We start from the raw sequence: 24,095 nt of genomic DNA on the forward strand, positions 1-24,095 counted from the left end.
AAAGGCCTTGCACCCACTGCATTCTGAGTGATGCAAGATTCCCCTAGACAGAAGAGGTGCCGACTGCATCCGGCACCAAGAGGAAGACACAGGGGACAAGCCCTCAGGTAAGAAGTACACTTTAAAAGAATGAGAAGTTTATTTTGAAGGGGCATGGTCAAGATAACAAATAAGTCACAAATTCTCTCTGAATAGCATTTACCTATTATCTTTACCTATGCCACATAAGATCCCTGGTGGAAACGCTACTTTTCTATCTGCCAAAACTTGCTTGCTCTGGGTATTTGACAGTACTTGGTATATGGCACATCTCAGCAGCCTCTTTGCTCTATAAACCAGGGCAGCCACCATCACTTGCTTCTCTGCTTCCCCACCCCCAAGTACATTGGCACCTCTTCCATGCTGCCCCCTACGCATGGAACACCCTCCCTTAATTAATTCACACAGCCTCTTCCTCTAACCCTTCAGTTCCCTTCTTCACCCACCTCTGCTGCAATGCCCACTGAAAAGCTGTCAAACGTTACTGGCTAGGCAGTGCTCGGTTAGTGATCTACCCGTTTCTCTCATTCACTTTTATTATTTAATTTAAAGATAATATAAAGATCATTTAATTTAAATTAAATAATATGAGTGAATGAGAGAAACTGTACCCTTGGCTAGTAGATGAGTATAAGTAGGGGCATAGCGAGCAGATCGAGGGACGTGATCGTTCCCCTCTATTCGACATTGGTGAGGCCTCATCTGGAGTACTGTGTCCAGTTTTGGGCCCCACACTACAAGAAGGATGTGGATAAATTGGAAAGAGTCCAGCGAAGGGCAACAAAAATGATTAGGGGTCTGGAACACATGAGTTATGAGGAGAGGCTGAGGGAACTGGGATTGTTTAGTCTGCAGAAGAGAAGAATGAGGGGGGATTTGATAGCTGCTTTCAACTACCTGAGAGGTGGTTCCAGAGAGGATGGTTCTAGACTATTCTCAGTGGTAGAAGAGGACAGGACAAGGAGTAATGGTCTCAAGTTGCAGTGGGGGAGGTTTAGATTGGATATTAGGAAAAACTTTTTCACTAGGAGGGTGGTGAAACACTGGAATGCGTTGCCTAGGGAGATGGTGGAATCTCCTTCCTTAGAAGTTTTTAAGGTCAGGCTTGACAAAGCCCTGGCTGGGATGATTTAATTGGGGATTGGTCCTGCTTTTGAGCAGGGGGTTGGACTAGATGACCTCCTGAGGTCCCTTCCAACCCTGATATTCTACGATTCTATGAGACTTTGACTTCCTATTACTTGTTACCGTCACCCTCACCTTCCGTTCACAGTGTTCTGCACCCATCTGTCACATCATGCCTGGTTCGGTTGTAAACTCTCTTGAGCAGAGAGGGTCTTTTATTTTATGGCTATACAGCGCCAGGCGCAATGGAGCCCTGAGGACAGTCAGCGCTTCTGGGTGCTACTGTCACACAAACAATACAATAAATAATAATCGACAGGCAAATGTGATAGTAAAACCCCCAACACTGGCCAAGAGACACTCTGGGGCAGGCCTCAAATATAAATGTGCTTTTAACTCACTGTTTGTTTGAAACAGGCTCACTACCAAAATGAAGGTGTTGCTTTAAATCTCCATTCACTAGAGGTTATTCCCCTCCCACAGGAGTCCTTCCATCAGCTGTCTCTCCCCTTGCAGCAATCCCAGCCAGTGATTTCATCTCTTCACCTGCAAAGGCCTGTTGTGGGGGACAGCTGCTTTTGTTATGGGCCCTACACAGAGCCCCAATAGCTCTGTAGGCTCTTGGAGGTGCTGACTATACAGAAGGAAAGGAGGACTTGTGGCACCTTAGAGACTAACCAATTTATTAGAGCATAAGCTTTCGTGAGCTACAGCTCACTTCCTCAGATTCCACGATATGCATCTGAGGAAGTGAGCTGTAGCTCACGAAAGCTTATGCTCTAATAAATTGGTTAGTCTCTAAGGTGCCACAAGTCCTCCTTTTCTTTTTGCGAATACAGACTAACACGGCTGCTACTCTGAAACCTATACAGAAGGGGAGAGTCTCATGCTGAGCCACGCAGGGATCTGAAAGGCAACAAAAGATCCCCCTCCCTCATCCAGCCAACCTCCACCCCAACTCTCATCCTCACTCTCCTGCTGACTGGGAACAACGGCAAAGCCCAGGTGTCTCTGAGACAAGGAACAGAAGAACTCACCTGAAGCTGCATGACCACGTAATTAAATTTCTCATTCCTTCCACAGCCGATAAATCTGCAAACATGGTCTTTCCCTGCAGGGAAATACAAACACACAGAATATAATATAAGAAACCAGACCCAGCTTCTGCAGAGAAAGAGCTTCACAGCCAACATCTAGTCAGCCTGAAAAGACTGGACCGTTTATCTTACAAGAGGAATAAATGTAAACCCAATAGAGGTTTACATAGTAAGAAGAAGGAATGATATTAGGGAAGGTTGATAGGGCCAATCAATGAAACTGAAGAGTCTCAAATTTCCCACCCCATGTACTTGGCCTCTGCAACTCACAGCCACTGGATACCACTGAAGCCAAGAGCTCAGCAGGAGTCATATAGGAACAGGACATTGGTCTAACAATGACGATAGCTAGAATTAGAATAGTAAATACTCCAAATTAAATCTTCAAGGCCAAAGCTGCTAGCCACACACCCAACCCCATGGCCCTTTGTCCCGTAACCATAAGGAGGCGCTTACTCAGATACACCCAGGGACATCTGTCATCTTGGGCTCAGTCCAACTACTGGACTTTTCAAACTTTTAAAGGGCCAGGCCACCTGATGGGGTGGGCTGACCATTAGGCACTATTACCCTTAAGGGGAGACTACCCCATCACACCCTCCCAGCTGACTCCTGACTTCTGCGGGATCCACCACATACACCCTTCTAGTTTGACAGCGAACCATTGATAATCACTTGTTGAGTATGGTCTTTCAAGTTCAACCAGTTGTGCATCCACCTAATAGTAATTTCGTCTAGACCAGATTTCCCTAGTTTGCTTATGAGAATGTCAAGTGGGGCTTTGTCAAAAGCCTTATTAAAATCAAGATAGTGCTTCCCCCCATCCACTAACCCTGTCAAAGAAGGAAATCCAATTGGTTTGGCATGATTTGTTTTTTATAAATCCATGCTGGCTATTCCTTATAGCCCTATTATCCTCCAGGCGCTTACAAACTGCTTAATAACGTGTTCCAGTATCATTCCAGGTACTGAAGTTAGGCTGATTGGTCTATAATTTCCTGTGAGAAGGGAGGGTCCCAGAGCTCAGGCCAAGCCCGAAGGTCTACACTGCAGCTAAACAGCCCCTTAGCCAGAGCCCCTCAAGCCCGAGACAGCTGGTATAGGGCAGCTGCGGGTTTTTAATTAGAGTGTAGACATACCCTTAGGTTTTTTTCCCATGGGTTCTTATAAGAACATAAGACTGGCCATACTGGGTCAGAACAAAGGTCCATCTAGCCCAGTATCCTGTATTCCAACAGAGGCCAATGGCAGGTGCTCCAGAGGGAATGAACAGAACAGGGAATCATTGAGTGATCCATCCCTGTTGTCCAATCCCAGCGTCTGGCAAACAAAGGCTAGGGACACCATCCCTGCCCATCCTGGCTAATAGTCATTGATGGACCTATCCCCCATGAATTTATCTAGTTCTTTTTTGAACCCTGTTATAGTCTTGGCCTTCACAACATCCTCTGGCAAAGAGTTCCACAGACTGACTGTACGTTGTGTGCAGAAATACTTCCTTTTGTTTGTTTTAAACCTGCTGCCTATTAATGTCATTTGGTGACCCCTTGTTCTTGTGTTATGAGAAGGAGTAAATAACACTTCCTCATTTACTTTCTCCACACCAGTCATGATTTTATAGACCTCTATCCTACCCCCCCCCCCTTAGCTGTCTCTTTTCCAAGCTGAAAAGTCCCAGTCTTATTAAACTCTCCTCCTACGGCAGCCGTTCCATACCCCTAATAATTTTTGTTGCCCTTTCCTGAACCTTTTCCAATTTCAATAGATCTTTTTTGAGATGGGGTAACCACATTTGCACGCAATGTTCCAGGTGTAGGCGTACCATGGATTTATATAGAGGCAATATGATATTTTCTATCTTATTATCGTCTCACTTTTCAACTCCAGCAGGCGCCAGATAGACAGACTGGTTTCTGTAAAGGAGAAGCCCCTAGGAAAGGCGTGGCGCCAGGCAGTATGCTGTGTGCTTGGTGGGAGCAAGGGCTACAGGAGGCATGGCTTGGGATGTGGGGCAACTAGGCCGCCCCTCAGACTATCGGAATTCCAGAGCAGCACGAATACAACCCTGGTGGGGACCAACGTTCCCTCTAATTTTTTAGATCCATATGTGGAATGAATTTCTGTTATGTGCATCAATATGGAGCTGATGTGTGGTGGGGGTGGGGCCAAGGGGTTTGGGGTGCATGAGGAGGTTCAGGGCTGGGGCAGAGGATTGGGGTGGGGGGGTGAGGGCTCTGGCTGGGGGTGCAGGCTCTGGGGTGGGGCCAGGGATGAGGGGTTTAGGGTGGGGGAGGGGGCTCAGGGCCAGAGGGTGGGGGGGGTGAGGGCTCTGGCTGGGGGTGCAGGCTCTGGGGTGGGGCCAGGGATGAGGGGTTTGGGGTGGGGGAGGGGGCTCAGGGCCAGAGGGTGGGGGGGGTGAGGGCTCTGGCTGGGGGTGCAGGTTCTGGGGTGGGGCCAGGGATGAGGGGTTTGGGGTGGGGGAGGGAGCTCAGGGCCAGAGGGTGGGGGGGGTGAGGGCTCTGGCTGGGGGTGCAGGTTCTGGGGTGGGGCCAGGGATGAGGGGTTTGTGGTGCAGAGGAGGTTCAGCGGTGGTGCAGAGGATTGGGGTGGGGGGGGGGTGCGGGCTCCGGCTGGGGGTGTGGGCTCTGGGGTGGGGCAAGGTATGAGGGGTTTGGAGTTCAGGGATGGGGCAGAGGGTTGGGGTGTGGGGCGATGAGGGCTCTGGCTGGGGGTGCAGGCTCTCGGGTGGGGCTGGGGCTGAGGGGTTTGGGGTGCAGGCTGCCCCGGGGCTGCGGCAGGGAAAAAGGACTCCCCTCAGCTCTCTCTTGCTGCAGCAGCCCGGGGAGAAGCGCCTCATCCTGGCCGCGGCGGCTCCGAGGCCGCCATCTGCACGGCCCTTAATAGCCTGCTGCACGGCCGCACAGCTTAGAGGGAACTTAGTTGGGGACCGCAGGATCTTCTCTCTCCATGGCCAGGAAGATGATGTCCACCCAGGGAGACTGTCATGCTCTCCTCTGAGGCTGGGGAGAAAGACCCCACCCTGGAGATCAGAGCAGGAGAGGAGCCAAACACATTTTAGAGCAGAAGTGAAGAAGGCCCCAGAAAGTTAGCAGGTGCCTTTGTTTTGTCAGAGAGCGTCTGCCACGGGGCTGCCCCTGAGCCATTTTCCTGGTAGAGGAGGTACCTGCTAACTCCCCCGCAGACCATGGCAGACAGCGGTAAACGGAGCGAGTCAGTGCGGCTCATTCTGAATCCCCTTCCTTCCATCCCTCGCCCACCCGCTTCGACACCAGGGACATACAGCACACGCTTGACGAGGACACAGATTTATTCGGCCACACGAAAAGCCTCTGCAAGGAGATGAGACCGGAATTACATGGAGCCAAGGCTGCAGCAGTCTGCACTAATGAAAGCAACACAGGTATGCCAGGGCACGGCATTGCAAATAGCTACGGGACAGCTATCTGGGAACAAATGGGCAAACCGTGGAAGGGCCCTCCTGTGTCAGGACATCCCCACCTCTGCCTCCCCCTGCAGTGAGCAGGAAACAGGCAATGCACCACCACGCGGTGCCTGCTGTGATTCGATCATGATGCAATCAGACCACAGCATGGCTATGACAGACAGTCGGCACCTCACACAACTGTTCAATATTCAGCAGATCCCTGCACTGCAGAGTAAAACTGATCAGAGGCCTACGTAATGAGATTGTTAAACTGAGCCAAAGGAATGGACGGGGAAATGCCACAGTGAACTCCAGGAGCTTGTAAATATGGGAGCAGGCGTCCTGCAGAGTGAGGTCGAGGAGGAGCGCACATGGCTCCCAGCTTCACACAGCTGCAGTCTGCAGCAGAACAGCAGCTCTGCGGTAGAACTAGCAGACAGGGAACGCAGCACATGGCATGTACAGACATGTAGGCTCCTGCCCCCGGCTCTCGCTGCACAGCCATCCCACCTCTTCCTACAGAGCAAGCCCGGAGCCCTGAGCAACACACCCCTCAGAATCCCTGAGCCGCAGTCCCAGGGAGGGTCAGATGCTTTCCTTATCACTGCACAAAGGATGACAGAGCAACATTTTACAAAGGGATCTTCTTAAAGTGACTGTCTCCACTGCAGCAGGGCCCCACCCAGCAACAGCTCAGCATACAGCATAGTGCTTGATCCAACAGTTTGCAGCAGCTCCTCCCCGCAGGAGCATAGAGAAGGGCAAAGGGGATAAATCCATTGGGTTTACACATGGCACATAGCTAAAGTGAAGTGAAGATTGCTGCCACCAGGGTCAGATTAAGCCACAGGTACTCAAGACACATGGACGAGAGTCCCAGTTCCTCGAGCCATGTGCAAACCCTAAACAGAGCATTAACGTTACAACAACAAACCCCAGACACTTAAAAAAGTCAGGAAACAGAGTTAAGGGTAATGCTTCTCACACAACACCCCTCAAACAACCTTAACTCTGCCCCTGCAGGAACGCTCCAAGGGACTCAGTATTGTAACCTTCCATAACAAATGCTGCTATTTTATAAGTGTCCCATCTGCTCTGGAAAGTGACACCCAAGTCTCATGACACCGAGCAGCCATGTCTCCCTCTGCCAGCATTCCAAAGCAGGTGCAAAGGCTCAGGAAATGAGAAAAGACAACTTCTCTCGTAATCACAGGGGCCTTCCTGCCAAATGAGAAAAAGAAAACTATGCTCCCTCCTTTCCTTCATTATACGTGCCCACTGCAAACTCTGGAGGGCAGCATCACTGTGACCATTCCCTGATCCAGGGGCAGGGAACTCACCCTGACCCACTCCCCAGAGCCAGGCTCTGTGCACATGGGGGGAAAGGAACTAGCAAGGGGAGCACAAGAGGTGACTCTGGACTTCTCCATGCCCTTCCCTACGCATGGCTAATTGCCATCTGTGTCTGACACCGACTAATATTCGCCAGGCAGAAGCCTGGTCCTGTAAAGCAATATGCATGCCTGTGCCATACTGAGGTACGATCCAGACTGATGAGTAGCTGTGTCAACCCTGCCCTGTGACCTGGGGTACCCTTTACAATGCCTCGCTGCTCACAAATAGCCTCCAACCTGTAAGTCACTCCCAGCTAGGTCTCTGTGTGCTGCAGCCAGCCAGCCACACCTTGGCTCTTACTAGCCTTAAAAATGACCCCAAACACTCCCAGTCCCAGATTTCCCCTCAGGAGCATATGTCCTGTTCTGCCCAGCCCTCTCCAGGACAGTATGGACTAAATCTGTTTTTCCTTTAAAGGAATAATATGGTAACAACTTGCTACCCCAAACAGAGTTACCCAGACACTTTAACTTGAACACACTGGATTAGATAAAACAAGGAAACAAATTTATTAGCTACAAAGAGAGAGATATGAAATGAGCACAAGTAATGAGGCATAAAGGCCAAAAATAAAGATAAAACGTTTACTGATCCCTAATTTGACAAATTACATTAGATTCTTTAGGCCAGACCCCTCCCTGAGTCCAATGGCTGCTTCCTTTGTCTCTTCAAGTGCTGTGAATGCGATGGGCAGGGAGAGAGAGAGGGGTGTCTTGGGTTGTTTGTCTCTCCTTTTTATAGTTTCAGTCCTTCTCCTGAAAAACATTTCCTGAGAACCAGGAAAAGAGTCTATGTGGAAGGATGTTCCCTGCTGGGTTCTTGTCACCTGTTGGAACTTCCTTTGTCTTTACTTCCTGCTTGAGACTCTGTTTACTGCTTAAATGCCAATTAAGCAGAACACACCTTCCTTTGTTTAGGACAGACCTGTATGCCAACCTCTCTTTGGGCAGGGCTGGAACATGAATTTATAACACCATGCAGGGGAATCTTATAACTTCACATACAACGTTGCTGCAGACACACTCACGCAGGGGTTCTCAAACTGGGGGGTCTGACCCCTCTGGGGGTCGCAAAGTGGTTACTTTGGGGTTGCAAGCTTTCAGCTCCATGTCATGCCCAGAAGTCTACACAGCAATGAAAGAGCCCTACAGCCCGAGCCCTACGAGCTCGGGTCAGTTGCCACGGGCCAGCTGTGATGTCTAGTTGCTGTATAGGCATAACCACAGTGGCCACTATTTTGCTCACTGAACATGCACCCCTGGGAGCTTTCTGACACGTAGACGAGCTGATTTTAGACACTGTGGGTTAATGTGCTCCAACAGGCTGTGAGAACAGCAGGGAAAGGGGTGAACCTGAAAGGTGGAGGAGGCGGGTGACCCTGATTACACTGTGAGGAATGAGGCCTAATATGTGTGACCAAGGTAGAGAGAGAAGACTGGGGTGCTGTCTCCCAAAGCTCCTGAACAGTGGTTTGTTTTCAGTTTGCAAATCATGCCTTTGTAGCAGAAAACATAATCTCTGAGCACACAGAGGATGGGCTAGGCTGGGCTGGGCTGAGTGTGTGGGGGGAGAGCGCAAGTGAGGGAATTACTCTTTAGGCTGGTAGGGCTAGGCCAGGCACCTGTGAGGTGGGAACCCCAGGGCCCAGTCTCCCTGCTCCAGTGTCTCGCTAATTATTTACCCAAAGTGAAACACTTTATGAGGAGCCCCCCATCGGACTATCCCGTAGCCCCGTGGTTAGAGCTGATAGCCCTGAGCCCCCATTAAATTAAATTAACACCCCCCTTTTTAATGTATAAGGGGGGTCACCCTCAGAGGCATGAGCTGGAACCCAGGACCTTGAGAGGTGGGAGGGTCCCAGAGCCCAGGCTCCAGCCTGAGCTCAGAAGTCTACACAGCAATGAAAATAGTCCAGCAGCCCAAACCAGCTGGCATGGGCCAGCTGTGTGGTTTTTTTGCTGCGTAGACATATCCTATCTGTAGGCCTTTCATGAACAACGAAAGAAAACAGAAGTAAGAAAACAGAGATTAACAGTGCACAAAGCATGAATTCACAAGCGGCCTTGTAACTAATACGTAGCTAGTAGATAAATGATAAACAAGGTCATGTGTGATAAACTCCCAGATGCACCTTTGCTTACCAGTACATACTGTAGCATAGGGATAGTTCATGATCTATACAGGGATTGGGTCACAAAATCAATAAGCCACTCATCAAGCGTGCGATACAATGTAGAATGTGATGCGCATGTGTTAGTCTGTTTAGAATAGACCTATCCTCTGATTTACAGTGATGTACTTTGGAGTTGTGATGCACCCTAATTCACCATGCCCCACCTGATCACATCCCATGTAGCTTCATGAAATTCAATACAGAAACCTCAGTGACGAGTCTCAATTCCAACCGAGTTTTTGGATTCCAGAGAACTGCAGAAAATGTTCTCCCAGAACTGGACAAGGCACTCTGGATAAGCTGAGTGGAAAAGGTGTGAGGGAATCCCAACATTTTGGTGCCAGAACCCAGGACCCTCTTGTCTAAAGCAGGTAAAATACCTTCAGTGATGAGTATCACTGGGATCTCCGCGTCTGGTAATACACCCCTTAATGTTAGGCAGAAACCCTCACAATAAGGGAAGTGGAACTGAAAGCGTTAAAAGTATGAGGAAGCCAGTACCCCGCTGGAGGGTTGGATTAAATCCAGCGGCAGACCCTTTGGACTCCCCAGAAAAGTGACAGGAAACTGGGACTGGGTGGAAAAAAGGAACTCCAGTAAGTGGAGCAACATTTTAAAAAAATAAGAAGGAAAAAAACATGTTCTCTCCTAAGAAAAATTCCGTAACGTAAGAGAAATGGGGGGGTAATTTGGATATCTATGGAAAAGAATTATTGGCAGGACACAGAAAAGGTCTCTTGAATGTCACTGGAGCTTTAAAGAATAAGACCCATGGACGACCCTGGAGGAACAGTAATTGTAGCTAAAGAATATGTGCAAAAACCCCACAAAGATAAGCTCAAAGCCAGCAAGAAAAATCATAGAATCATAGAATCATAGAATATCAGGGTTGGAAGGGACCCCAGAAGGTCATCTAGTCCAACCCCCTGCTCGAAGCAGGACCAATTCCCAGTTAAATCATCCCAGCCAGGGCTTTGTCAAGCCTGACCTTAAAAACCTCTAGGGAAGGAGATTCTACCACCTCCCTAGGCAACGCATTCCAGTGTTTCACCACCCTCTTAGTGAAAAAGTTTTTCCTAATATCCAATCTAAACCTCCCCCACTGCAACTTGAGACCATTACTCCTCGTTCTGTCATCTGCTACCATTGAGAACAGTCTAGAGCCATCCTCTTTGGAACCCCCTTTCAGGTAGTTGAAAGCAGCTATCAAATCCCCCCTCATTCTTCTCTTCTGCAGGCTAAACAATCCCAGCTCCCTCAGCCTCTCCTCATAAGTCATGTGTTCCAGTCCCCTAATCATTTTTGTTGCCCTTCGCTGGACACTCTCCAATTTATCCACATCCTTCTTGAAGTGTGGGGCCCAAAACTGGACACAGTACTCCAGATGAGGCCTCACCAATGTCGAATAGAGGGGAACGATCACGTCCCTCGATCTGCTCGCTACGCCCCTACTTATACATCCCAAAATGCCATTGGCCTTCTTGGCAACAAGGGCACACTGCTGACTCATATCCAGCTTCTCGTCCACTGTCACCCCTAGGTCCTTTTCCGCAGAACTGCTGCCTAGCCATTCGGTCCCTAGTCTGTAGCTGTGCATTGGGTTCTTCCGTCCTAAGTGCAGGACCCTGCACTTATCCTTATTGAACCTCATCATATTTCTTTTGGCCCAATCCTCCAATTTGTCTAGGTCCTTCTGTATCCTATCCCTCCCCTCCAGCGTATCTACCACTGAGAAACATGTCACTTTGGGAGATAGGTAAGTGATTTAAGGAAAAGGTATGGGCAGTTATAAAGGAAGGGTTGCACCATTTAACACTGCATAGCTCGGAGGGAACTAAACCGGTGGGGTTGTGGAGGTGTTACAAAGAGGAAGTAGAAGTGTTAAAAGCTTGGTTTAATAATAAAACCCCATTATATCCATACAACTCTGGATAGTCACGACTGGTGGAACCCTCAGTCAAATGATACAAGGGGGTCAGGTGGTGATTACTGCTAGGTTTTTGTCTCCAGGAGCCTTTAACAGCCACTCTGAAGGAAAATGAACCCTTTTCTCAAAGTAATGGTCTGTAAATAATAAAGTATAAATGACTGCTGCAGGCAGACAGACAAGCTCATCTGACTATGGACGATTTAGTCAAAATCACCAAAAATGAAATAGGGATTTCTATACGGCTTCACTGCTTCTGAGTGTACTAGAATGGATGTAACCTGGGTACGGTTGTGTAGAAAAATAATTCAGAGCAACACAAGGGGAGTTGATCAGCTCAAAGAACAGATTGTAAGGGAAAAAAGGGGGGAAAACACGTAGTAATACTGCCAGTCAGAAAAAGAAAAATGGAAAGTGTTACAAATAGCTCACTAAAGTCTCGGATAGCTGAGCCAGGGAAGAAAAATAAGGGAATAAAACCCCACAAAATAAAACATGGCTAGGGTACAGCAATTATCAGAGCCCAGGCCAAAAGAGTTCGCCTGTGCAAAGTCTTAAATATAAAAATAAAACTGCCGGTTAGAAATGTGAGCAACTTAAATGTGGCATCTGCCATTTACAAAGGGAAGACATCAGGAGTGTAAAACCATTTTAGGAAAGAAGGAGGTTCAGAGGCTCAGTTGGCTAGGCTAAGCCAAGCAAATGTAAAATATTTATTTGGTCTCAAACTGTTTGCAGCACAGCAAGGGACTGCAGATTTTTTTTTAAACTGTTAAAAAGGAAATGTAAAACGTAAGCATGAAATACATTGGCTTTTAAAAGATTCCACTACAAATCTAGCCAAATCTTTCATTCAGAGTTGCAATGCTGACCCAAACTCTGTTGGGGCAGCAGCCAACATCTCCTGGCAGCCTTAACTTTGTTTGTTAACACGTTGGGCACCTCAATGCTTTTACAATGGTTAAACATTTAAAAAAAAATTAGGTTATAAATGTTAACTGGAAATTAGTAAATGAAAATAGGGACTCAAAGGGTGGCCAGAACAAGGATAGACGCTGGATCCCTTTTTCAGTAACAAAACAACAGCTGAAACAGTTGCAGAAAAAATATTAATAATGTATTATATGTATATATAAGTAAATTGACATCACTAATATAATGTTATGGCAAGTGAAAAATGGAAATTACTTATGAAAGCAGTGTGCATTCCTATGGAACATGCAGTGTACACAGTGAAAGGGGTAAAAGATATGTGAATGTGTTACTTCCGATAGGTTGTATTTTCTTTTTCAGATAGCTGTGTGCTTTGAAAGGAGAAACCAACCCAGCGCCAAGGAAAATCAGTCAATATAAGCAGTGAAGCCCAATCACCATTGGAAAGTGCCACCCAAATTCTGTTTTCTTTTAATAGGTTATTAATTATGGATGATGGAGCAACTTTGAATAATGCCCTTCCCATTCACAAACATGGCAACATTTCCTTTTGAAAATTCTATTCAAAAGTTTTGTTTAACTGTGGTGTAAAATAAATGCCACTAAGGGAATAAACACAAGAATTATATGGTAGAGTTTTGTAAGTCAGAACAAACGAAAGAAAACAAAAAAGATTAAAGTGTTTTAGACTGCAAACAGGTCCATAGTTTAGGGTTAAAATCTACCGGGGGAAATATTGTACAGAAACGTTCAATTTCATTATGTGTCAGTGTTATTCAGTTTTACCAATTAGCAGTTACCTAAAGGATTGTGCTCACTGACAGTTGGGACAATATAATTAAGAACCGTTGAAAGGACTTTCTGAATACAAATGTCTACTTTAGAATGGTGTAAAACTTCCAAGGGGGAGCAGCAACTACAAGAAAAGAAACTTAATAAGACTGTCACAAGAACTGGACTGTTTCCAGTTGACATGTCTCTCTGAAACCAAGCTGACACAAAGATGCTGTGGGAATGTGGCCAAGCATTTCAACAGAAGATAGCAGCAAACATCTCGCATCCATTGAATGAGCAAAATATAATATACATGATGTTGTAATTTATTTTAAGGAAGTACGGGACTAAATCACTGTGCTCCAATAATAACGTGCAGCATGGGGGATACATGCTATACAAAGTAAAACCCGCCTGAAGTAATATGGAGCAAGAAAACTTGCCCTCTTTTATTTCCACAGAAAAGTTAAAAATGTAGAACAAGAGAGATGACACCAGTCGGTTCGGGATAAGGAAATTAACAAGGGTCCAATACCATGAAGTTAAAACTTAAGTCATTGCAACCTGTATGGTGCAGAAGGAGTTTGTTTTGCCTCCTCAAATATTGTTGCAAACTAATGACAAGGTCTGGAAAGCCCAAGACTTGTTCTGCTGTTTGAACCTGAGAGACACTAACAGGTATCATGCCTTAGAGACAGAGTCGCCAGCATGTGGGTTCATGCTGCCGGGCACAGTCTACAAATTGCACAGTATGGTTGAGATGCTGGGAAGCTGGTGGAGTAAAAACTACCTATGCTAGGAATGGCAAGTGTTGTATGGTGGCTGATGGGGAACACTTCCGGTATGGACCCAGGGAATGTGCTGAATTTGCTGTGGTGATAGATAAAAACACAATATACACACTGTTAGGGGATAAAGTAACTAAAATATAGGGAAAGTTAAAACTGTAGAAGGATGCTTTAAAAGTAGGGTGGCCATATTTCCCTACACTGAATACGGGACACCTGGTAAGATTACTCGTATTCAAGCGAGTCCAACGGCAATCCATCAGAACTATGCAGTACAAACGTTCAAATTAATATCAAGTTGATTGAGCCCCCGTTAAAAAGAAATACTGCATAGTTGGATTGTTTTTATTTGCCTTCTTATCTTTAAGGCTTTAGGGTTCACACAGGGAGAGGTGACATGCACGCCCCACCTCCCCACACACACACAGGGAAGGGGGTGGGATGACCTGGCCTGAGTCTTTGCAGAGCTCATCTCTTCCCCCTCACTCCCCCGTGGCTGGAAGAAGCTTGTCCTTTCCTGCCCACACAGTGTTGAAAGGTAGCTAACACCTCCAGGCTCCTGCTGGCCACTGACATAACCCAGCCACCTCCTGTCCCCCTCGGCTATCGCGTGGGCAAGAAGGGGTTAAGCCCTAAGGATGCATTGTGCACCAGGGCCCAGGGAACCTGACTGCAGGGACTTCAGTGAGCCCAGCTGGAGACGTGGCTCGGCAGGGGAGGGTGCCTAGGGGACGGAGCAGCCCCATGCTCTGTGGGGCCAGGACCCAAGGTGTGTGGGGTGAAGAGGGTGCTAAACCCCTGTCTGGGGAGCTGCTGTGAAGCTGCAGGTTCGGAGCATGGCCAGGTTGGAAATCGCTTCCCGCCATTCCAGAGGTTAGCTGAGGGGTGGAGAGGCTTCCCCGTCCCAGTACCATGCGAGGCTTTGGCACCTGCAGGGCGTGGCTCCTCCTGGCCAGTGCCCCAGGCCAGAGGGTCTTGGGCTTTCCCGGGGTGCCTGCCCAGCCAGAGGCAGTGGGGGAAGGAAGGAGCCTGCCGGCCAGGCTGCTGGTTAGCTGAGCGCTCTGACCAGGAGTTGGTTCTCTGCACAGCGCTGGGAGAGGGACACGCCCTGCCGGGCGGGATATGGAGGAGCAGCAGGGCTAGGGGGGGTGAAGGGGCAAAGCAGGGAGAGGACAGTGAGAGGGGGAGCACGTAAATGGCCGCTGTGTGGCACCTACCCACACTCATCAGCCATCACCAGCCAGAAATGGGAAGGGAGGCAGGGCCCAGCTGGCCAAGAGCCAGCATGCAGCAGGGGCTGTGCTGATGCACCAGCAGGGGGAGTGGCTGTCCCCACGTGCTGCATCTTCACCCCATCACCAGCCTTACACACCCACCCTCATCGTCGACCACTGGAGCCCCGCCACTCACTGCTGGCGGGTGGGCGGCTGGCGAGCAGGGATCCGGTCAGCAGCAGGACCCGCCAGTACTGATGGAGGGGAGACAGAAAATACTGGACAATTGGCCTGTTTCTAAGAAACACTTGGGACACCTGCAGGAGGGCTTAAATACGGGACTGTCCCTTTTAAAACGGGACATCTGGTCACCCTATTTAAAAGTAGTATTCCTCCCTTAAGCCTGGATCTTAAAATCCCTATTTGTAATAGCTAGGTAGTCAAGGCTACTGAATGTGATATATTCAGTAATGAACTTGTAATTCATCTGGCTTAGGGAACAGAAGAACTAAAACAAGGAGTTAGTAAAACACACTTTGGAACAGTTGGTACCCACCACCCAGCTCATAACCAACCAAAATAATGAGATAGGCACCATCATTGTGGCAGCAGTTAACCCTTTGTTGGCTATGAAGAGTAGGAAGCCTCCACCCTGTATGTAATTCAAATAGTCAGTGTACTTTTAATGGCTGTACAATTAGTAACCAACACTGCTGTACGAAAAAAGAAAAAAAAAAGGAGTGGAAGTGCAGGCCTTGTGTGAACAATGAAAGAAAACAGAAGGAAGGAAACGCTTAACAATGCACAAAGCATGAATTCACAAGTGGCCTTATAAATAATCTGTAGCTAGTAAATAAAAAGTAAGCAGAAGAGTCATGTGTGACCAGCTTGCAGCTTTGCTAACTAGCACATCTTGTAGCGTATGGACAGCTCATGATCTATACAGGGATTGGTTCATAAAATCAGTAAGCCAATCATAAAGCACGTGATACAATGTAGAATGTAATGCTCATGTGTTAGTCTGTTTTAGACTAGGTATATAATTGGATTTATAATTATGTACTTTGGTTTGTACTTGTGGTTCACCCTAACCCACCCTGCCACACCTGAGCCTGCTCACCTCAGGTATAGCTTCATGAAATGCCCATAAAGAAACCTCAGTGACAAGTCTGGATTTCAGAGAACTGGAAGAAATGTTCTCCCAGAACTGGATAAGCCGAATGGAAGAGATCTCAGACTTTGGAAGCCCAAGGCTATGCAGAGCATTAACAGAGCTCTGTGCTGAAAAGTTGAATGTCACAAACACACTCTAAGCTAGGCTGAAGGAGAAGGTTAGAGAGAGTATGAGCAAACTTGGCCTCCAACCCTGGCCATGGCAGGGCAAGTGTAAGATCACACACAGCTGCTGGAGAAAAGAGCAGTTGATTACCAACTCATTTCCATCTTACCTTGCAGCTTCTTCAGGACAGCCACCTCCATCTTGAGGACCTGTTTGGGCTGCTGGGCTGACTCCACTTTCAGGGCCACGTTCTCACGGGTCAGGAGATCCATTGCCTCATAAATCTCACCAAAACCACCACCACCAATCTTCTTCAGCTAAACAGAACACAAAAGCAGGGCTTAGCACAAATAGGCAAGACCACGTCTGTCCATTTACCATCTCACAGCAGGAAGGAGCAGGGCACCAGCCCCTTCACTGTGCAAGGAGGTACTGGGCCCGCTCCCCAGGCTGCCTGCGACGTGACCACGTGTCACAATTAGGACATGGGTGGTCTGAGCTAGTGGTTAAAGCAGGAGTTAGGAGAGTCAGGCCGGGTCGGATACCAGGAGACCAGAGGACAAACCGAGGAGAATTGAGTGCCTGGAGGCAGGCTACCAGGAGATCAGAACCAGGACACAAACTTGAGAGCTGAACCACAGAACTGTGGTTTCCGTTTGCCAGAAGCTGGGAATGGGTCACAGAGGATGGATCATTTGATGATTCCCTGTTCCGTTCATTCCCTCTGGGGCACCTGGCATTGGCCACTCTCGGAAGACAAGATACTGGGCTAGATGGATCTTTGGTCTGACACAGTGTGGCCGTTCTTATGTTCTTAATGACAACCAGAGTCAGGCCGGGTTGGGATACAAGGGAGTCGAGTCACGGGAGGAGGAGCACAAGCAACACAGTTCTCCCAGAGCAAAGCAGATCCCAGCTGTATGGACAACTTCCTGTTCCTGCGCTTATATGGAAGCTGTGGACCAATCAGGACCCCCAGCATTCTGCCAATCTGGTGCCAGGACTGGAGTCCTCTGTCTAGGTTCAGCTGCTGTCTTAGCAGCTGTTAGCAAGTAGCAGATTGGAGCGTATTGCTCCTAAGAGTCCTGTGGATATGGGTCCAAGACCCATGGTCCCTGATACCACGCGTTCTCTGCCCAGGGAGGTAACAGCCCAGCTTCCCAGCCTCTCTGCAATGTGACCACCCCATCAAAGCACAGGAAAGTATTTGCCCAGCTTCCCAGTCTGTCTGTTATGAGCAAGAGTGGAGAAGGAAAAGGTGGCTTTTAGCCATCTTTGTGTTCCCTCAGTCTTGGGCTGATTTGTGTCAGGCCAGACCTAGCACAAGTAAGAACAGACTTAAGCCTGTTCTAACTTATGCCAGCTGCCCATGGCCCCATCCATTCAACATCTGGGGGTACCCCATTTTCCCTGGACATGGTGAAGAGAAGGCAATTTGCAGGCCATATACTGGAGCAATACATAACACCAACATTACTAGCAGACAGGACGCAGACTCCAGTGAGAACCATCTGGCCTGGGACTGCCAGGTCCTTTCAGCTCCACTATATTCAATGGAAAGGAAATAGCTGTTCACACGGGAGCTTCCCTAGCTCTCCAATACCATCACTGAAAGTGTGAGGATCAAGAGTGAGCAGGGCATGCTGGGATCAGCCTTTCTAGGCCACATCCCATATTAATAATACTTAACACATATATCACACTTCCCAAGACTATCTGATTAAACCTCACCAATGCCTTGGGAGGAAGGTTCATGGTATCCTCATTTTACAGATGGGGAAACTAAGGCAGGCTTTCAGGGGCTAAATGACTTGCCCGAGACTATCTAGTAAGTTAGTGGCACAATGGGGAACAGCACCCAAGATATCATGATTCCTCATGTTATTCTCATTCTTCTGTACCTTGTAGAATAAGGGAAGGCATAGACTCCATAGCTCAAGTTTGTGTCCTGCACTTAGGCCACCTCTCTCCTAGCAGAATAAATGGATGAGATCCTAGACAGGAGAATCTTTTCCCTCTCTAGCTAGCCTAGTCTTGTTAGACATCACTAAGGGGAGAAGACTGTAGAGCTAACAGGCCTAGCCATCAATGCTGCTTCCTTGTTTCACAGACAGTATTGGGAGAGGAAAGCACCTCTGTAGAAACAAGGCCTGGTAACACACAACCCTTGAAAAATACTCCCCTGGGCTCCTTTGAAACAGGCTCTTTAAATCCTGAGGCTGTTCATTCCGAGCGATCATTAGCATTGCCAGTCACAAGAATAAAACACGAGCAACCTTGCTGCTGTCTGGATAGAGTTTGTATTTCAGCCTGCAACAAGAACCAACCCATTCTGCTGCTGGACACCCTCACAATCACACCCAATGCTTAGAGCTCTGCCCTGGATGCCAAGCGTAAAAAAGTCACAATACTATCCTGCCAGCAATCACCAGTCCAGTCCCTGCTCTCGTAGGCAGCCCTGTCAGATAACCCAACCCGTAACTTATCAAGATCCATCTTAAGGCTGGTTAGGTGGTTTGCCCCCACTCCTCCTAGGGGGAGGCTGTTCCAGAGTCTCACTCCTCTGATGGCTACCAGGCTTAATTTGCACTCCCTCTGGCATTCCATCCATGAAAACGATCAGGAATGAAATATTTGTGTCAACACTGAAGTGTCATTGTGGACACGCCAACAACATTAGAGGGGTTGGGGGAGGTGTCCACATCTCAGTCATTATTTCAACATATCTGCACATGCAGTAAAACCTCTGCATTGATTACATTTGGTTTACACGTGGAAGGTTTTTCTTTGCAACCACGAGGGCTAGACACTGATTTTTAAGAAGTAAAAGCTTAGATTCTGTGCAGTCTGAATGTGTCATGTGGATCTCTCAGGGTAGCCAGTCTCTGTGGATAGACTAAGCCCAGTGCCCCTGGACCAGAGCAGGTGAATCCAATCCAGCCAATTTAAGAGGGCTGAGCTACACCTATAAAGAGCTGCTAGTGGGCAGTCAGAGTGGGAGATGGACTGAGACAGATTGTGCCTGGGGAAGGGGAAGCCACACCAGAGTGGAACAAGGGGCCAGGGCCTCAGAGAAGCAGCCCTGAGCTGCTCCAGGAAGGGAGAAGAGCTGACTGAAACTGAGAATCTGCCAGAAGCAGGCATGCCAGAGACCCCAGGGAGAAGAGGTCCTGAAGCCCAGGGCTAAGGAATGAGTTAAAAGTCTGTTTTTTTCTGTTTGTTTGCTAACCTCTGTTAAGAAAATACACCTCCTGGAAAAGGACCGGGCGAGGCAGTGCATGCTTTGAGACTGGAGAGATACCTGGGATGGTGACAATGGGTCACAAACACATCAAGCCAATGGGATACAGCCTGTGGCCATGTGTTTGATCTCCTTGCTCTGATGGCTACTACAGGCAGATTTCACTTTTATCCACATGCTGTAGCAAAGAATAACTTTAATCTCATTTTCGGTACTGAAGGAAGAAGCTGAGACTCTCAACTGAGTCCCAATATTACCTTTGGGTTGTTTTTTTTTTTTTTTAAACTAAGGCCATCATAATAAGCTGTTGGCCTTCCCAAGGGCGATATCTCTCTATCTATTTTTATGGAGAATTCCCCATGGACATAAAAATAGTTGAGACAACCCAGCCCAGAAAGAGCTCAAAATACTGACTATGATAGGGACAGAACTGGCTGCACCCTAAAGGTGCTCCCTCCAGAGCCACGGTGAGGCATGGCACATGGGCACAGGGAAGCTTACACTACCTCGGTCACTTAAGTCATTTCCTTGCACCATTAAGGGATCCTGCTGTTCCCAGCAGAATGCCAATAAGCAGGAAAAAAACCACTCCGGTGCCCTGGGTGCTAAAGAAACGTACGCACCAGTGCATTCATTATCACCCCTGCAAACGTACACACACTGCTGTCAGCTCCCTGCCCTCCTTTTTTGAGCTCTGTTATCCACTCAGTCTCCTGTTCTCTGGTTCCACTTCCACGCGCAGCCCTCTACCCAGCTGGTCCCATCCCTGCCAGCAATGCCGACACCAGGCGTGCAGTGTGGATCCTGTGTCAGCATCCACGGGAGGGCTGGAACTGCCTCTCCGCCTCATTTCAAAGCTGTGCTGAAAACGCACTTACTCTCTAACGACAGCCCCTTTGAATTGCTCCCCACCTGGCCTTTCTATTTAACGTTGTAGCTGGCAGAGCACCTGGAAAGACAGTTTTGTATGAAAGACCATAAGCAAAATGAAATTGAAATATATTGCACTTCCTTTTCCTTTTGGTTCTTCCTCCCTACGGGCCCAATCCTGCCATCCTTACTCAGACAGGGCTCCCATTCAAAGGGGTGATAAGTAAAAATTGCATAATTGAGCCCTATAGAACTGGCAGAGAAGAAAAAGGATTTTTGAAAACACCCCTTATTTTGTTCTCTTTGACGGGTTATCTGCAAAGGAGAACACAATTTGGATTCAGGACCCTTTTACTTCTTCACAATGAGTAGAGAAGCCCTGAAAGGGAATTGGGGTTTGATGGGGTTAGGGTTTTTTTCAGTTTGTATCTGCTTTGGAAATATCAGGACTCTCAAGTCTTGCCCTCCCTGTCTGTGCTGGACATCTTCTTGTAGGACCAGACAACTGGACAGAGACCTTGCTCTGAGCTGACAGGCCAAGGCTGCTGGATCTTTAACAAAGACATCACTCTTCCCCATGGTTTACTTATATTATTCTATTAGATAGCGGCTAAATAAATAAAAAGCATTTGAAATTTAACTGAAAATCTTTCCCTCCGATTGCTCAGATTTCACTTCCTCGCTCTCTGTGATGTCACGACCATGCTAGTTCTCCAATTATCCCCACTCTTCTGGCAAAAGCAGGTTAGTCAAGACCTACATTTACTATGTAAAAAAGTTGCAGAAAAAAGCAGACAGAAGGATAAAAGGACAACAATAATTCCTTTCCCACTGTAGGTCACCTTTAAGTCTCACCCAATGCAGTAATACAAAGCATTTCGTACAATGCACAAGGGGCCAGTTTATGCCTGCTAAAGGAAACGTAATTTTAAATTTTCTAACTTGAGCACACATAACATCTCAACCTTATTGTTGCATCACCAATTTTGTTGCACCGAAGGTATTTATTTAAAGTCCTTTCTGACAAAGCACTAAAACAAAACATCCCAATGCCACGGCTGTGTCCTCCACTGAATACCTGCAGAGCAGCAGTTCGCAGTGACCCACAACATGCAGTGCTGGTGCCAAAACAATATACAGAATAAATGGAGGTACACAAAGTAAACAGGTAATCAGGTACGTCCATTTCTGCCCCATTCAACACATGATATCAAAACCAGGGCTGGTCAGAACCGGAAAAAGACAGTCAGTGAGGGGGGAAAGTTTTATTTTCAAGATTTTAACAGGATATAAAAAAAAACAGACAGTATCAAATAAATCCAAAGGTGTCAAAGATGCATGTGCCCCTATAAGTAGCTAACCCTGGGTCTTTCTAGACAGAGGAGATGCACCCAGGAGAGACAGCTGCTCACTAGCACAGAAGTAGGTTCCCTGAGCAAATACCAGCATGTCATGGTCCTAATGTGTAGGCCAAGGCCGTAAAGCATCAGGTCTGCATGTACTTCTAGTCCTCCTGCAAAGCAAACCTTCCACATGTGACCTGAGAGTCCCCAGTACAGTGATGTCTGACTGAACCTGTGGAAAACGTGGAACAAGAACTCTAAGGGGCATGAACTCTTCGGCCCTTCCATTAATCTCACTGGAGCATTAATGCTAGAGCCTAATGACGACATTTGATGATCAGCCTTCACTAAGTGCTGATCATTTTAGTGAGGCCCTGGGGAAGGGAGGAGGGGGGAAGCCCCTGGTGTGGAGGGACGGGGGGGATTAGGAGTTGTAGAAGGGAAGTGGACGCAGAGGAGACACAGCCAGGAAAGGGGGAGACAAACAGAGAGGAGGATGGCAAAGGAAGAGCAAACACCTAAGACAGAGAGGACCAAACGGGCAGGATACTCCCGCACTGAGCGATGCTGAGTAGGACAATAAAATGCTGAATAATAAATAATGAAGTTTACTTCAGAGACTGTATTCTCCCCGGATCTTTGTGCAAATCACATATTGGAACTGGGTGAGAAGGGACTTGGGGGTGTCCTCTGTGGAATGAGGACATGTCCTCTGTGGAATGGGGGTGCAATCCTGATTTCATACTGTGCCTCACAGACTATTAGGGTTGCCAACCCTCCCGGTTTTGCTGGGAGTCTCCCGGAATCAAGTCCTATCTTCTGGAGGCTACTGATGCCAAACCGGGAGACTTTAGGTGCTAAAAGTCCGGCAGCACAGTGGGGCTAAGACAGGCTTCCTCCCTGCCCTGGCCCTGCGCCGCTCGGAGAAGCAGCCAGCACATATCTGCTGTCTCTGGGCAGGGACCAGGGGGGTCCGCGCATACTACCCTCGCCTTGAGTGTCGACTCTATGTCTCCCATTGGCCAGGAACTGCAGCCAATGGGAGCTGTGGGGGGCGGGGCCTGCAGGCAAGGGCAGCGTGCAGAGACCGCTGGCCCCTCCGCCTATGGGCTGCTGCTGGAGGGACATGCTGGTCTCTTTCTGGAGCCACCCAAGGTAAGCGCCGCCCCCCTCGCTCCCTCCCACACCCAAACTCCCTCCCAGAGCCAGCACCCTCTCCTGCACCCCAACCCCAACCCCTTGCCCCAGCCCTGAGTACCCTCCTGCACCCAAACTCCCTCCCAGAGCCCTCACCCCCTCCTGCACCCGAACCCCCTGCCCCAGGCTCAGCCCAGAGCCACCTCCCACACTCCGAACCCCTCAGCCCCAGCCCCCAAGCCCAGAGCTGGCACCCCCTCCTACACCCCAAACCCCTGCCGCAGCCCGGTGAAAGTGAGTGAGGGTGGGGGAGAGTGAGTGCGGTTGGGGCCTTGGTGAAGGGGTGGGAAGGGGTGGGGCCTTGGGGAAGGGGCGGGGCAATGGTGTTTGGGTTTGTGCGATTTGACAGTTGGCACCCCTACAGACCGTAAGTTAACAGGGAATTGAGCCCTATTCACCGCATGAGTTTGACACCCCTGGCATAGAGAGAGACAAGCAAATTGGCTCAGGAGGCCCTGGCCAGAACCAGAGCAAGACCCGAAGACAAAGAAGGAAAAATAATCTGGAGCAGAAGAAAGGAAGGGAGGGTTTCACAAACAACAGATGGTTAAAAAGATACATACATTAAAAAGCAACTGACAATGTCCTTTAGGTCAGCAAGGTCCCTGCGAGAGACGCCAAAATCATTCTTGCACTTCATGGCCTGTTACGATTATTGTGAGACAAGGTAACAGCAGCAGCAGCACAAGGGAAATCCATTTGTGCTTAAAATTCAAGGCAAAGATCGTTCAAGGGAATGAGGTATTGGCCCCGACCTGTTTCTATGTATCTAACGTGTGGCAGAGTAACAGCTTCATTTTCTTTCCTGTCTCTGCACAGAAATGCTAGGAAAGTGCCTGGGATTAAAGTCTCCAGCAGCCTAAACCACTGACATCTGCATCTCACTCAGCCGATCCCAAGTATAAAAGGAACCGAATACCCACTCCAACCAGGGCTGTATTCTACAAGATGCAAAGCTGTCTGGGGAGGTCTTTTAAAAGATCCATTTCAGCTTCAGATTTCAGAAGGCTCTCAGCCACTCTCCATCAAAGGTGCAGCAGTGTCCAAGCACTACCTGCAGCCTGTATCTTTGACTAAATGAAGGTTTCAAGGTCTTTGGACAGAAAACAAGAGCACCATTAATCACATGAGGAGCAGCAGATCCGAAGCAATTCTGGCTGAGTTAAACACAGTGCTAAAGAAGTCTAAGCTTCAACACGCATCAGTTACAGGAACAGCCTGCAAACCACCAGCTTCTTATTATGTTCTAGCTTGG

At 48.2% G+C, this 24,095-nt stretch overlaps 1 protein-coding gene across 1 annotated transcript in view; it reads right to left on the reverse strand.

Moving 5' to 3' along the window:
• Positions 1–24,095, reverse strand: part of TTBK1 (tau tubulin kinase 1) — a 127,425-nt gene that overhangs the window by 82,181 nt on the left and 21,149 nt on the right. Inside the window, exons 2-3 of the mRNA XM_084622731.1 lie at positions 16,359–16,506; positions 2,202–2,275 (exon numbers count right to left, since the gene is read on the reverse strand). Coding sequence (XP_084478857.1) covers positions 2,202–2,275; positions 16,359–16,506 — 222 coding nt within the window. The remainder of the gene's footprint in view (positions 1–2,201; positions 2,276–16,358; positions 16,507–24,095) is intronic.

The sequence above is a fragment of the Lepidochelys olivacea genome (assembly GCF_965140295.1).
Source record: "Lepidochelys olivacea isolate rLepOli2 genome assembly, chromosome: 3".
Taxonomy (NCBI): Eukaryota; Metazoa; Chordata; order Testudines; family Cheloniidae; genus Lepidochelys; species Lepidochelys olivacea.